Below are 13948 nucleotides of genomic sequence, written 5' to 3' on the forward strand. Positions count from 1 at the left end.
TATATATCTTTCTTTTATGAAAGAAGACAGTAGTGCACATCTAGATATACATGAGTATTATATATAAGTCGGCTTATGTGCAATTACTTGATGAGTAATTTCTGTAATAGGGACATTTTTTTTGAGGATTTATTTACGAGTCAAAATAGTGTAGCTGTAAGATATACGAAAATAAGCATAAATTGCGATGACATGTTGAGGAGCACTGTTTGGCATTGTAACGAGCTTAAGCTTACTCCATTTATCATCTTACTTGTTTTCACTTGAGGTATATACTATACTTATTTTCTACTCACACATTCACTGTTGCACACCTCAAGCACAAAGCCCTGAGGGTGCTTGACGATCGGTCTATTATTTTCGATTTAATCACTTGATTACCTGACAGTTGGGCCGAGGACAATTGGTCCAAACGACAATGCATACAATGTAATTGGTTGCACATGTTAATATCCCGGAATAAAATATCAGTTGAAGTCCTCCCAGAGAGTAAATCGCCGTCGGTATCAGTCAAAAATTTTCGGTTTGTAATTACAATAGTATGTTAACACACCTACGCTTGCAACGGTACTGAAAAAACTCTCTAATGAAATTAATTCATACCAGAATGACGTACTCTAGGGATAAACTGTCACCAGATTTTATATCATTCGATCAATTGCATATCAAATCAATTATCGTCGGATAAATTGTCGATGAACTAATTATCACTTGAAGCAATTGTCGGCGGGTGAATTATCGCTTGGATGAATTGCCGCTAGGATCAATTGTTTTCGGTTCAACGGTCGTGTCACCATTCACTAACATCTAGTTATCTCTACACTCTTTTGATTACACTGAAATGGATCAGATTTAAAACTAGTACAGAGACAATTCATCAAAGAACAATTTTGATTCAACATTAAGTCGATATATTATTCCATTAATGAAATATATAGTATATTGCATGACTAAGGAGAAAAGTTGGCCATTTCAACCCACGTGTAAAGTTACCTCCCGAGCCGAAGGCGGTTCAGATTGTCAACTTTTCTTCCGTGTCATACATACTATTTTTTATCATGCCAGTACTGGAAGTACGATAATAATCTGAAACATTAAACAACTAACACGAGGTGATGATGACAGGTTATAAAACACTATAGTCAAAAATTATGTTTCCCATTATATCAAATGTAAATAAAAATAATGATACTAAATACTGATAATGAAATAAATAAGAAATCTATTTAATCATCGTTAAATTATTTTAATTTGTTTATTTTTGTTGAAACAGAATTTTTAGTACCATGCTTTGATAACAACATCAGTAATATGTAAAGTAAAACTCACAGAACATGAAATGTCAGAAACAATTAAATTAACAGTGTGATTAGTAATTACTAATTAGCTAATATGATTTTCTTTATCCTCATGAAAATGAAAATTAATATCAAATGTACAATTTTCGAATTTTACATTTGAATTATCTGCAACTGATTTCAGTATATTTTGGATGTCATCTTTTTTCAAATAAATTTTTTTTCGTCGCTTGGCATCTGATAGAACAGTATCAGGTCGATTATTAGATGAAGTGGATCCTGATTTTGGAGTTGATCTTGATGTTAACGGTTTGTGTGAGACCAATCGAGAATAATCATTGTGATCTAAATAATCGATTGCAAATTCATTATCGGAAAATGGAATCCGGTTGCTCAAATGATTATGAAGTGTTGAAGTTGATGTTATTGGTGTTGTTGTGTGAGTTATGGGTATTAATGGTTTGGTGTTGCATGAGTTGTAATTCTTGATGATTTGGTGCTGTTTAAGTGGTCGATATTATTGTGTCAGTTAATCTTAATATTAATGATCCTTCCGATGTAGATGGTTGAACTGAATTGATTATTCTATTAAAAATTCATTCCTTGTAACCTTAAAAACTTCTTATATATCCAGTCACGACAGCGCCTGATCTCCAGCCTCCGTGTAGCTAAATTGTTGTCAAAAAGTTCCAGAATCGGCCAATAAAGTTGCAGAAGTGCGTCGGAAACTGTGATCTGTATACCTTGCAGGCTCTGGTAAATTTAAGTACGTCGCCACGGTTTTCAATACTTCACTAGTTTTATTTTTTCTCATTACCTTGCACGTACATTTACCTCGGTAGTTTTACAAAAAAAACCTGTTTGTGTTGGCATTTTCAGGTCTAAGAACTTGGTACTAATGAACTTTACCATAATGTTCCGCTCCAATTACAAAGGTCCGGGGGTAACAGTTTTTCGTATTTTGAATAGAAACGATATATTGAGTACCAGTATCTTCAATGTTTTGGATTGTAATATTAAAAAATTTTCCACGTCTTAACGCTCCACATGTACCGAAAATTAGAATAACCTGGAATAAAATTTTCGTAAATATTTGCAAAAGGATTAAACAATATGTACATCAGTGTACATTAGAGTGTCTCAAAAAATCGACTTTTTTTTTTTCTTGAAGAACATTGGAAAATCGACAGAGTATCTCTAGACAAAGACCCTGTTAAAATATGAGACCTTAATATTAATATTTAAAGGTGGCGATTCATGATTTTCTATTTTCCATTTAAATAACATGGGAAAAAAAAATTTTAATTTTGGAATTTTATACCTCGGCGATGGCTTATTGAACAGATAAGTTCAGGATATGTTTTCGTTGGGAATTGAACGCTCTACAAAAAAAGTCTCTTATCATTTTTTGATAAATCCATCTGTTCAAAAGTTATTGGAACTCGAAGTCAAGTTAGAGTAAATTTCGAGATCTTTTTACTTTTCCGGCGAAACTATCGGACTTATCATAAAATGTTATAAAATCTTTTTTGTAGACAATTTTATTTCCTACAAATTATTATCGATAAATTTTTTTCAAATTCTGCATTGTTTTCTAGTTGTCTCCATTTTAATGCCAAGCTCCTAAAAAAGTAGTGTTCTGATCGTTTTTAAGAGCTTGGCATTAAAATGGAAATAACTAGAAAACAATGCAGAATTTGAAAAAAATTTATCAATGATAATTTGTAGGACATAGAATTGTCTACGAAAAAGATCTCATGACATCTTATGATAAGTCCGATAGTTTTGCCGGAAAAGTAAAAAGATCTCGAAATTTACTCTAACTTGACTTCGAGTTCCAATAACTTTTGAACAGATGGATTTATCAAAAAATGATAAGAGACTTTTTTTGTAGAGCGTTCAATTCCCTACAAAAATATATCCTGAACTTATCTGTTCAATAAGCCATCGCCGAGGTATAAAATTCCAAAATTAAAATTTTTTTTTTCTCATGTTATTTAAATGGAAAATAGAAAATCATGAATCGCCACCTTTAAATATTAATATTAAGGTCTCATATTTTAACAGGGTCTTTATCTAGAGATACTCTGTCGATTTTCCAATGTTCTTCAAGAAAAAAAAAAAAGTCGATTTTTTGAGACACTCTAGTGTACATAGTATATAACTGAAATATTTACCTACATCGCTAAATAGATGAAATCTGGTGATTCATTCATAAATTTTTTAATTTGGCGCCACGAGAAGACTTTGGCTTTGTTTGAACAAAATCCTTTTGACTTAATTTTCATTAAATGTTTGAGTTTTAGGTGGTTGTTGATATTAATGTTATGATGAATATTTATCATGGTTTCAACATTGACCATTGACTTCACAACGTACTGGGTTTCAAATTGTTTTCAAATAATTAAAATAAACAAGAAACGCGTCTTCCGTAAATTTATCAATTTTATTTGAAATTCTCCATTGTTAAAACTGATTATGAAAGACTTTATACCGATCACTGGACTTTTTGCGTAGTAAATTTTGAAGAATTTCTTTCTCTTCCCCCTCAATGTCTCGCCTGACAACTTCATCAGACGAATCTTCGGATGAACTCATTTTTCAATTTTTGACTTCAACTCAATTACGTTTTTTTTTTTTTGCAATTTACGTTTAATTATATACAGTTATATTGTTCTCACATTTGTTTATGTATGATATTTTTTACACTGGCTTATATATTTTTTATATTTTATTTATCCTTTATTATTTGTATATTATTTAAAATTATTAAGTAATCAACGTGATGAAAATCTAAAATTTTTTTTATTTGAATATAACGATGTTGACAAACTGTTGTTAAGTTATTCTAGTAACCGATAGTAACCATGGATAAATTATATAAAAGAAGTTACATACATATGTACTCTCAAGTAACAGTAACCAAGAGCGGGCAGAAATGTGTCTCTTTTTTCCCGCAAACCAGGAAAAGTAATCGAACTTTCGACCTCGAAATGATAAAACATTATTTTTAATCCCAGAGACCTGACTTGTCAATTTTCGTATATAAAACTTCGTAAATACGATAAATCTCGAGGCACCGTTGATCTAATAAATTTTTTGTTAAAAATTTTAATGTTTTTGCCAAGTATGAATTTCTCAATTCAATGTTTGAATTTTTGTTTTTATATTTAATAAAATTTCTGTGGATTGTAGAAGTGATTACTACACTTTTCTTCCAATTAAATTTTTCATGATTGTGTGGGAACCATTCTTAAAATATTATAGAAATGGTTTTTCTAATAGTATGGGAACTGTTCCTATAGTATTATGGAAATGATTCCCATAAAGTATAGGAATAGTTTCCATACTACTGTAGGAAACATTCCTATAATATTATGGGAATCATTCCTATAATATTATGAGAATGATTGCTATAATTTATGGGAATGATTCCTATAAAATGTTAGGTTCATTCCTATATATTCTGGGAATGAGTCCCATAGTATTATAGGAACAGTTCCTATAAATTATAGGAACCCTTCCTATAATTATAGGAACCCTTCCTATAATTATAGGAACGATTCCTATAATGTTATGGGTAGCATTTCCATAATTATAGGAACTGTTCCTATAATTATGGGAAACATTCCCATAATTATAGAAACTGCTCCCATAATTTATGGTCATAATTCCTATGTTGGTATAGGTAAAATTTTTATAGAATTATGGGGACTGTTTCCACAATTTTCTTTCCGTGTACAGTTCCGACAGTCGTTTAAATCAATAATAAAATATAACAATATTGAGAACAAGTTAATTGTTATTGTTTTATTCGATTAAAGGCCAACATATATTTTTTAAACTATTATAGTCCAAGTAGCCGCTATCCTAACGTTAGTACTATAATGTAGACGAAAACACTAAACATTTTTTGAAACGAAGTTAGCATATAAAAAATTGTAAACATACCAACTTATTAATAATTGTGATTGTGATAAATATTTACTAATAATACTCAAACTGATACAACGATCATTAAGTATCAGAATAATATAATGGATTTGTTGATAATTCTTGCGCTTGTACACATAAAGTCTAGAAAAAATGTAGGGGCAGACAATGGTAATGGAAATGATTTTTATGCAGAAAAACTGCTCACTGCTCCTGGCTTCAGTTGGACTGGAGAGATCTGCATAATTAAACAAAATAACTCCATGCGTTTAACACCTTGCAAATGATATTAAACTTGGAACAGTTACATCGACCATGAAGACATGAGGTAAGATTTAGGCGTTCACAAGCTTTCTCGCTAAAGCATTCATCATTCAGTCCTATAAGAAAAAGATGTTAAATAAAGTAAGAATAATTAATAGCACTTAGTTGGATAGAAGCAAATTTATTACTAACGTTTCGCGTACGCACGGCAGTAATATTTTTCATAATAGTAGTCTACTTGACAAGTGTGTTTCCTAACAGCAAGTTCTGGGTCAGTGTTATGTTCCCTTTGGCTATGTTTTCGGCAACTTCCGTTGACATTTTCATAACTTGGTAAGCAACGACATTTGTTTCTAGAACATGAAGTATGATCGAGGAGCTCACAACTCTTGTTAGTGCGGCAATATCCTTCGATTTCTATAGAAAGTTATTGATTATTTATATCATTGATAATGTATTACAGTTAATAGATAGTGAAACACAATTGCTGCTCACCTGTCGCGTACTTTATGCATGAACCATCTTTTTCGTAATAGTCATAATCACATTGACAGCTGCTTGATTTACAAACTGCATAAAGAATACGGCAGTCGATATCGTGGCTACACTTTGCGCCAAGATTTCCCAAACACCGTCCATTTATGGAATGATAATTTTGTAAACAACTACATTTACCACCAGAACATGAAGCGTAACTAAGGTGGCTACAATCTCCATCAATGGAGCAATCATTAAATTCTGGTTCGTCACAAGATAAACTGCTTGAATTGAGCTTTGTTCCCCTCGGGCATCTACATTCTTGGAACTCGAAGTCATCCCTTAAGTCCTCCTGGAAGGCATAAATTCAAGTAGATCTATACATTATCATTTCAACAAATCATTACACTTATTGGATGATTGGTTTTTTTTTTTTAATCGACTACACCTAGACATTCTGACACGATACCTGAGTTGCATCGTCACAAATAAGACCGTCGAATTCGATATCCGAACACATAGTGCACCGATCGCCCCATTTTGTATCTGTGAATATAATGTTAGTAATATACATTGTAATTACAAATATTCAACTATCAAACAATACGTCTTACTTGATTCTCTACGAAGACCAGAATGCGATGGGAAATCATCGTTTAGGCGATATTTCCGATCAGTAGTTTTGTGATAATAAATACTGAGCTCTGATTTTAATGGTAGCAATATGTTTTTCGCCAAACAAATCGTGTTGTTATATTCATAAGAATCAAATTGACAAACACATGTATTATTTTCTGAACATTTAGCATAAGCTATCGGTAAACAATCCATAAATTTATTACATGGACTGCCTAGTGTAACTGGTAATTTTTTATAATCGATTATAAAACACACTAGTCACAAAAAAGAATTATTAGCAATAAAAGTTTATCGAACATAATTACCGTTCTTTGCGCAGAAGCGTTGTTTATCTAACCACTGTATGACTCTAGTACGCCTCGGCAAACACTGGTAGGGTTCACAGCAAGATTGTGTAGAATGGGGATCACACTTTTAAATGATTAAAAAATAATTTTATTCGAGTTTTTAGAATTGTTCAATATATTTTCATGGTACCAGCATCGTGACGTTAAGTTTTAGCGTCCGTAAAGTCAATCAAATGTTAGCGGTTGCGTACATTACAAATGCCTTTAGTAAGTGGGCAGCAACGAACTTGATTCATCTATTGGGAAGAAACAAAAATTGATTTCACCCGCTGAAGGTCAGTTCCACTTTTGATTATTGCTCTTATATTTGTTAGTTGTTTCTTAGTTATTTCATATCACTAATTTAGATTATATAAGTGACAGTTTTGGCTTTGTGATCGAGTTTTATACAAATATATGTAAGTGATAAACAGTATTTATTTTTTCTGCTTAGTCATAAATATCCAATCACACTTTTCGCTTACGCTTATGGTTGTCACGTCATTGGATTCGAATTGACTTCTGTCTGGCTGGCTGCTAACACTAAGACTTGAAGTTCCAATGCAGGTAAACATAAAATATATAGTGTGTAACACAGGATGAAACACGATTTCAGACGGCGGGTATGTCAGTCTTCACCTATGGCTTGCGCAGCCACTTTGATCCTGGTCTGAAATCATCTTGTTTCATCCCGTGTCACAGAATATGCCATTAGATTCAAATAAATTCGTAGTATACTCACCTCATAAAACTGTGGTAGGCAATGATCACTTGCAAAAATATATGATGCCATCAAATTAAGGCTAATTATATAGAATATAAAAAATGATTTTTGAATCATTTCTGCGATTATTAAATGCTTTGCCACTTGAACAGTTGAATTATAACCAAGAAAAAGTCAATTATTGACCATGTCAGATAACTTATCTAATAAGTGTTTTGAAGTATTGGAATAAATGGCACATTTATTCTGATGCTTGTTACAAATACGAGAGATGCAAAAGTAAATTCTTTTTATGGCTGACTTTAGCTTACAAGCTTGTTTATTTTGTGATGACAATTATTTTTTATGATTAGTTTAGTTACATTCTTTAACAAAATACGTGACTGCAGAAAAATTTATCGCGAATAAATAAAATGTTTTGATGCGTTTTGACGTGCATTGTGTTGATATGATAAGAAGCCATGTGTCATGTATTGTTCGCTATCAGGACTGCATTAATTAACATTCAGTGACATTCATTAGGAATCCGGAAACCCAAATTCGAAAGGATTTATGTAGATTAAGAGAGACTTTACTTTGAAATGTTTTTTATGGTATTCAATACATTAAATCCTACTACGGTTTGAATTCATTTTTCAAATAAAATTAATCCACTGCTATTAAATGTACTCTAAACGATTGACAGAGTCGAATGCGATTGATACTTTGTAATCTTGAGGTAAGTTTTTTTATCTCGATCGATTCGATTCCTATACAATATTAAAATCGGTCTTACGAAATTGTGGGGATCGATTCTATGTCATATAATTAATTACCTACTATATTAATAATAATCGTATACATTTTCAAACGATTATTATAATTATAAAATTGGAAAAAAATGATTGTTAATCAAAAACATCGAATATTTATTGATAAAAGAAAAAAGTTTATACGTATCTATCAAAACAGTTTGTAAGCTTCAATTTCCTTAACTATTCCGGTCAGAAAAGAAATCTTTTAAAACAATGATTTTTAATTGTGTTTTCCATCTAATCACATCAATTTGTTTTTTATACGGAAATAAAATATGAAAAATTAACAACATGATGTATTTACAGTAAATTTTATGATTTTCAATTTTAAAATCGTGGATGTCTATAATTAGTACGTAATATAGAAGTTGTATCTCATATTGACAGGTCATTGGACAGTGCCGTAACGCCTTTTTTTCAAGCTAAGGGGTAACGGTGACCGATTTTCAACGCAATTTAATTCACGGACAAACACTGAAAACCTAAAATAGAGAGTCTTTTGCGATTATTATAATCTTAACAGAGGGCTAGAAGTTTTGTTTATTTTCATTTATTCTACGAATGCAACAAAGATAGTCTCGTTTATTTTTCTGAGTGTGAGAAAGAGGTCCGGTAGTATATCCCCATACGTCCGTTACAAGCTTTAACGATAATTCCGGTGAACCCACGCTGTCATATATTTACTATTGAATTGTTATAAAAAAATCTGTCTATCGGTTGACCCTGCGGGCCAGCCCCAAAACTTCCCGCTGTTTTCGAGCTCCTCGAGCTCGAAAACATTGTTGTGGATACATTTTCGAGCTCTTCGACCTCGAAAATACTTTTGTGTGCCATTGTTTTCGAAAAAAACCGGTTTTAGCATTTCTCTCTCCCACGATATTTCAGGAACGAATTGACCGATTTTGATGGTCGAGGCAGCAACCGGCGTATTTTATTGAGTTCTAGAGCTGATAAAATTTTGAAATTGTTTGGTTCAGTTGTTTCGAAGATATTCGCAAAACACCGTTTTTTACCATTTCTCTCTCCCACGATAACTCTCGAAAGAATACTCCGATCGAGATGGCTAAGGCCGTAATCGACGCGGTTTATTAAGTTCTAGACCTGACTAGATTTTAAAGTTGATCGTATAAGTGGTTTCTGAGAAATCAATAAAAAACTAAAAAAAAAAAATTTTTTTTTTCGTAATTTACCAATATTATCGAGTCTTCTTGATCGAATGATCTGAAATTTTCAGAAAAATGGATGGCCAACAAGCTCTTTCGATTGCCGCCTTAACGATCCAAATCGGTTCATTAGTTAAAAAGTTATAGACCGGTCACACACATACACACACACACACACACACACACACATACACACACACACACACACACACACACACACACACATACATACAGACACTCGGACATCATTCTGAAAATAGTCAGAGTAGCTTCCTAGGACCTTAAAACGTCGACATCTGATGAAATTTAGATTTTCGCAAATCGGGGTAAAAACAATAACTTCCCGAATTTTTCGAAAATCGTCGATTTTCTTAGCAGGAAGTTAAAAAACTGATTGATTGATCTTAATTTTCGTTTACTTCAAAAATATTTTGAATAATTTCGTCTTTAAAATTCATCCAATTAATTAAATTATAATAATTAACCATTCGTCACCCGCATCAATTTTTCATTCTTTGTCACTCGCGCGGTGAGCGTTGCGCCGCCATGTTAAATCAAGCGCGCTGTTGCCACATTTTTCAGATTGCTAAATCTATATAAAAAATAATCTAAATGAAATTTTTTTTAATAATTAATTTATCGAAATTAAAAAATAAAAGATAGATTTTCCATTTTGTTTTTAATTTTTTTTATTAGGAATTACTCCGTTTCAATTAAAATTAAATTTTTTTTAACAACAATTTTATTAAACAAATCGCTTGCTCATAAAATTATTACTCAAATGTATTTTAATAAATTATTTATTGTTGATATTATTATTATTATTATTATTGTTAATATTATTGATTCTATAATTATTAATAATGCTTCTATTGTTACTAGAATTTTTTTATTATTTTAACTCAAAATTAATTAAAAACAAAATAAAATTCAATTACCTGTTGTGGTTATAACCTCGAAATTCTTCTCGAATATTATACATAAATGACATATAATATAAATAAATATTTGTAAATATAATAATTAATATTTAAATAACATATTTTTGTTTGTGACAAAATACTTCTGCGTAGAATTATTCTTAATTATTAATAAAAAATGTATCTCTATTAAGAGAGAATACCTAAATGTCAAACCTGAATATTTATATATCTATATCGTACAAGAGAATACTACCACACACAAGTTGGCAGCAGCGCGCAGCGGACATTTACCGGTTACTAACTCGCACTGGGCGGCGTCGCGCCGCTTTTCAATTTCTTTCGCATGAAAATATTTTTTTTAACAAAATAATTTATTTCTTAGGAGCGGCTAATGCTAGAAATTCTTTCAGAATGTCTAATTCAAGCATTCTAATTTTTTCGACGTCATCCGTCACCGCAATTATGAGAAAATTGCATAATTGTAAAAAAGGCGGCGCCGCGCTCATTGAGCGAGTGACGAAGGGTTAAATCAGTAATTATTTGAAGACTTTGGTTATGACATTTAGTTCTACAGATTGATAACGCATACGCATTATAGCTGTCAATAATTGGAGCAACATCACGTCAGTAGTTAGATCAGTCGGGTTTTTAACCTGCCAATAATTAGTGTCTTCGTGGTATTCATTTTATCACTTGAAATTAATTAGTAATTTTAATTTATTAATATCAGAAAGCATGAATTTGATTAATTAAAAGACTAATTATCACAATATTTAAATTCAAATTCAATAACAATAATTGTTAATATGGTAAAAAACGTTAAGCTATAATCTTGTCTCTTATAGTGTCAACAATTGGTGCTTTTACCTTAATTTTTTTATTTCCTATTACTAATATAGTTTTAAAGTCATGAAATGCCATATAGTGTATGACTTACACTAACCATACCTTAAAATAACATTTCATACTGTTTTTAAGCACAAAATATTTCCATAAGTTTATCGTCGCAATGTCTACTAAATAATTTTACATTTTGACGATGTATTGTATGAAATTGGGATTTAGTGGGTAACTAGAATATTTAATAAAATAAAAACAAAATATATGATGGTTATTTATTAATCCTTAAATCAATTGCTTATGTGAATACTTATAGGGGCTGGCAATAGCCTATCGAACAAAGTACTTGCTTACCAAAGCGTTGGACCAGGTTCGATTCCGGCATGCACCAATGAATTTTATTTTCACGACACTATTTATGTGCATTACATTGGCAGCTCCCTAGTAGTGGAATACCAACAATTTTTCGACCGAATTGCAGTGGCGCTGACTTCATTACAAAATGATAGCGGAACACATAAAACTCGATCGAATCTGCAGGGCTCTGCTGCTTCTATGACTAGGCTAGCGGATGGGGCTTCTTATCAAAGAAGAACACCTGTATAGGCCAAACATCGGTGGTAGCAGAGGCCTATAAACATTCGCAGAACCTCTAGCTTTGGTGTAAGCCAACGTGTCAAAGCAGTGATAGAGGGAGTTCTCCACCACCAACGTTGCCCTTGGATAACAGGCATCCTCCATTGTATAAGTGCCTTATCCTACACAGTGGGCTCTGAAGGATGGACCATAATAACACCTGCATTAACTTCTTAGGAGACATAATTTCGGATGACAAGACCCCGTGATGACAAGGAAACGACTTATGATGGCCGCGGTAGCTGAAGGCTAGGACTCATAGTGATGGGAGAACGACGGTGGGCTTAGCAAACGCCAGGTCCCGGTTCTTCCTGAAATAGTAAGGACTGCTGACAGTGGCTGTGTCCCGCAACGTGTTTCCTTGGACTCGAGACAGAGAATCACCGAAATAAAAAGTATGTCTCCTCCACCTGTAAACTCACAAACAATAGTATCTACAGTAGTCAAATTATAAATAGTTGTCGGAAGGACAGTGGGCTTAGCAAGTTCGTTGTTAGGTGGATTGGCTATAAAGCAAGGCATAATAACAATGATCACCAGGGCCGCGATCCTCTCCGATAACTATAAAATTGTCCTCAATGAACCCGGGTACAATGGCTAACACAAGCTGAGTGCCCGGTTAAACCAACTAAATTCAAATACTTATAATTTTTTATGAAAAAATAACTTCTATTGAACATAATTTTATTTGTTACTTTGCAGTACTTTTTGATTTTGGGTTACTTTAAGCGCTATCAAAAAATTAATGTGGGATCACCCGTAAAAAATGACTCGTTTAAGGCCATATCTGAAAATTCACTATATGTTATGTATATGTGGCGTTCCATGCGAAATCGAACGGTTTGAAAAATTTTCTTTTTTGATTTCCGTAATTTTGGAATATGTTTAAGTACTCCTTAAAATAGCATTTCTAGTAAATTTTGAAAATTTTTTGAATACTCGTTCACAAGATATCAAATTTTCAAAAAAATCGTATTCTTTAGTTTTTTGGTTAATCTTCTCTAAAAATGTTTCAAATTTGACGTTTTTTTGAATTTCGTTTTTAAGTGGCTTATATAGTAAAAAATACAAAAAAAAATTATTCAAGTCTTTTTGATAAAGGTTTTTGAATTTTAAATTTTAAATCACGTTTTAAAAAATGTTTCCATCCTTCGATTTTATTCAAAATTTTTTATTTTAAACTTCTATTTACACGTCAATTTTTAAGCCCAGTCCGGTAATGGGATCTCTTGAACAACTATTTATTTTCCATTTTTGAAAATAAAATAAAATTTTTTTCAGCATAAATCATTTTACGTATTGATTTTTGACATTGTATAATCATATTTCGATTATTCCAAATAAATTTTGATATAATTTTTATTAATATTGAGAATTTGAAGTCAATGAATAAGAATTAATTTTATTTGTAAACGATTCGCGTGCGAAATGCCAAACGGGCGTACTACAGCAGTTATATAGGATTTTATGCCGAAAGGGCGTATAAAAATAGTATATTGCATGACTAGGGAGAAAAGTTGGCCATTTCAACCCACGTGCAAAGTTACCATCCGAGCCGAAAGCGTGGTAAACACGCGGGTTAAGATGGCCAACTTTCCTCCCGTGTCGTGTATACTATTTTTTATCATGCCAGGACCGAAAGTTCAATAATAATCCGAAACATTCAACAACTGAAACGAGGTGATGACGACAGGTTATAAAACACTATAGTCAAACATTTTTTTCCTTATTATTCCAAATGTAAATAAAAATAATAATATTAAATACTGATAATGAAATAAATAAGAAATCTATTTAATCATTATTAAATTATTTCAATTGGTTTATTTATGTCGAAACAGAATTTTCAACAACATGACTTAATAACAACAACAGTAATATGGAAAATAAAACTCACAGAACATCAAATGTCAGAAACAATTAAATTAAAA

At 31.9% G+C, this 13948-nt stretch overlaps 1 protein-coding gene and 1 long non-coding RNA gene across 5 annotated transcripts in view; one reads left to right on the top strand and one right to left on the bottom strand.

Moving 5' to 3' along the window:
• Nucleotides 1–1291: 1291 nt before the first annotated feature.
• Nucleotides 1292–8006, bottom strand: LOC130674575 (rh5-interacting protein-like). 4 transcript variants are annotated; one of them, XR_008991073.1, is made up of 8 exons: nt 7680–8006; nt 6917–7022; nt 6587–6832; nt 6442–6518; nt 5991–6324; nt 5688–5912; nt 3480–5611; nt 1292–2367 (listed from the first exon to the last, which is right to left on the bottom strand). XR_008991073.1 is itself a non-coding variant. In XM_057479936.1 (7 exons), the coding sequence occupies exons 1-7, from the start codon at nt 7776–7778 to the stop codon at nt 5478–5480; spliced, it is 1221 nt and encodes a 406-aa protein (XP_057335919.1). In that variant the 5' UTR covers nt 7779–8006; the 3' UTR covers nt 3430–5477. The 4 variants fall into 4 exon arrangements, 3 of the variants coding, with proteins under 3 accessions (XP_057335919.1, XP_057335920.1, XP_057335921.1); XM_057479936.1 differs by lacking the exon at nt 1292–2367 and having other exon boundaries at nt 3430–5611; XM_057479937.1 differs by lacking the exon at nt 1292–2367 and having other exon boundaries at nt 3430–5611; nt 6917–7486; nt 7680–8005.
• LOC130674577 (uncharacterized) overlaps nt 7016–13948 on the top strand; it is a 59926-nt gene continuing 52993 nt past the window's right edge. Inside the window, exons 1-2 of the long non-coding RNA XR_008991074.1 lie at nt 7016–7233; nt 7392–7504. This is a non-coding gene — a long non-coding RNA (uncharacterized LOC130674577). The remainder of the gene's footprint in view (nt 7234–7391; nt 7505–13948) is intronic.

This window comes from Microplitis mediator, chromosome 9, assembly GCF_029852145.1.
Source record: "Microplitis mediator isolate UGA2020A chromosome 9, iyMicMedi2.1, whole genome shotgun sequence".
Classification (NCBI taxonomy): domain Eukaryota; kingdom Metazoa; phylum Arthropoda; class Insecta; order Hymenoptera; family Braconidae; genus Microplitis; species Microplitis mediator.

What these genes read in the sequence shown, in the direction of transcription:
- LOC130674575 (XM_057479936.1), bottom strand. Translation starts at nt 7,778, where the DNA reads ATGATTCAAAAATCATTTTTTATATTCTATATAATTAGCCTTAATTTG. An exon ending in TTTGTGACGATGCAACTCAG is followed by an intron (nt 6,325 to 6,441) that starts GTATCGTGTCAG and finishes TATGCCTTCCAG; the next exon opens with GAGGACTTAAGGGATGACTT. An exon ending in ATGCATAAAGTACGCGACAG is followed by an intron (nt 5,913 to 5,990) that starts GTGAGCAGCAAT and finishes AACTTTCTATAG; the next exon opens with AAATCGAAGGATATTGCCGC.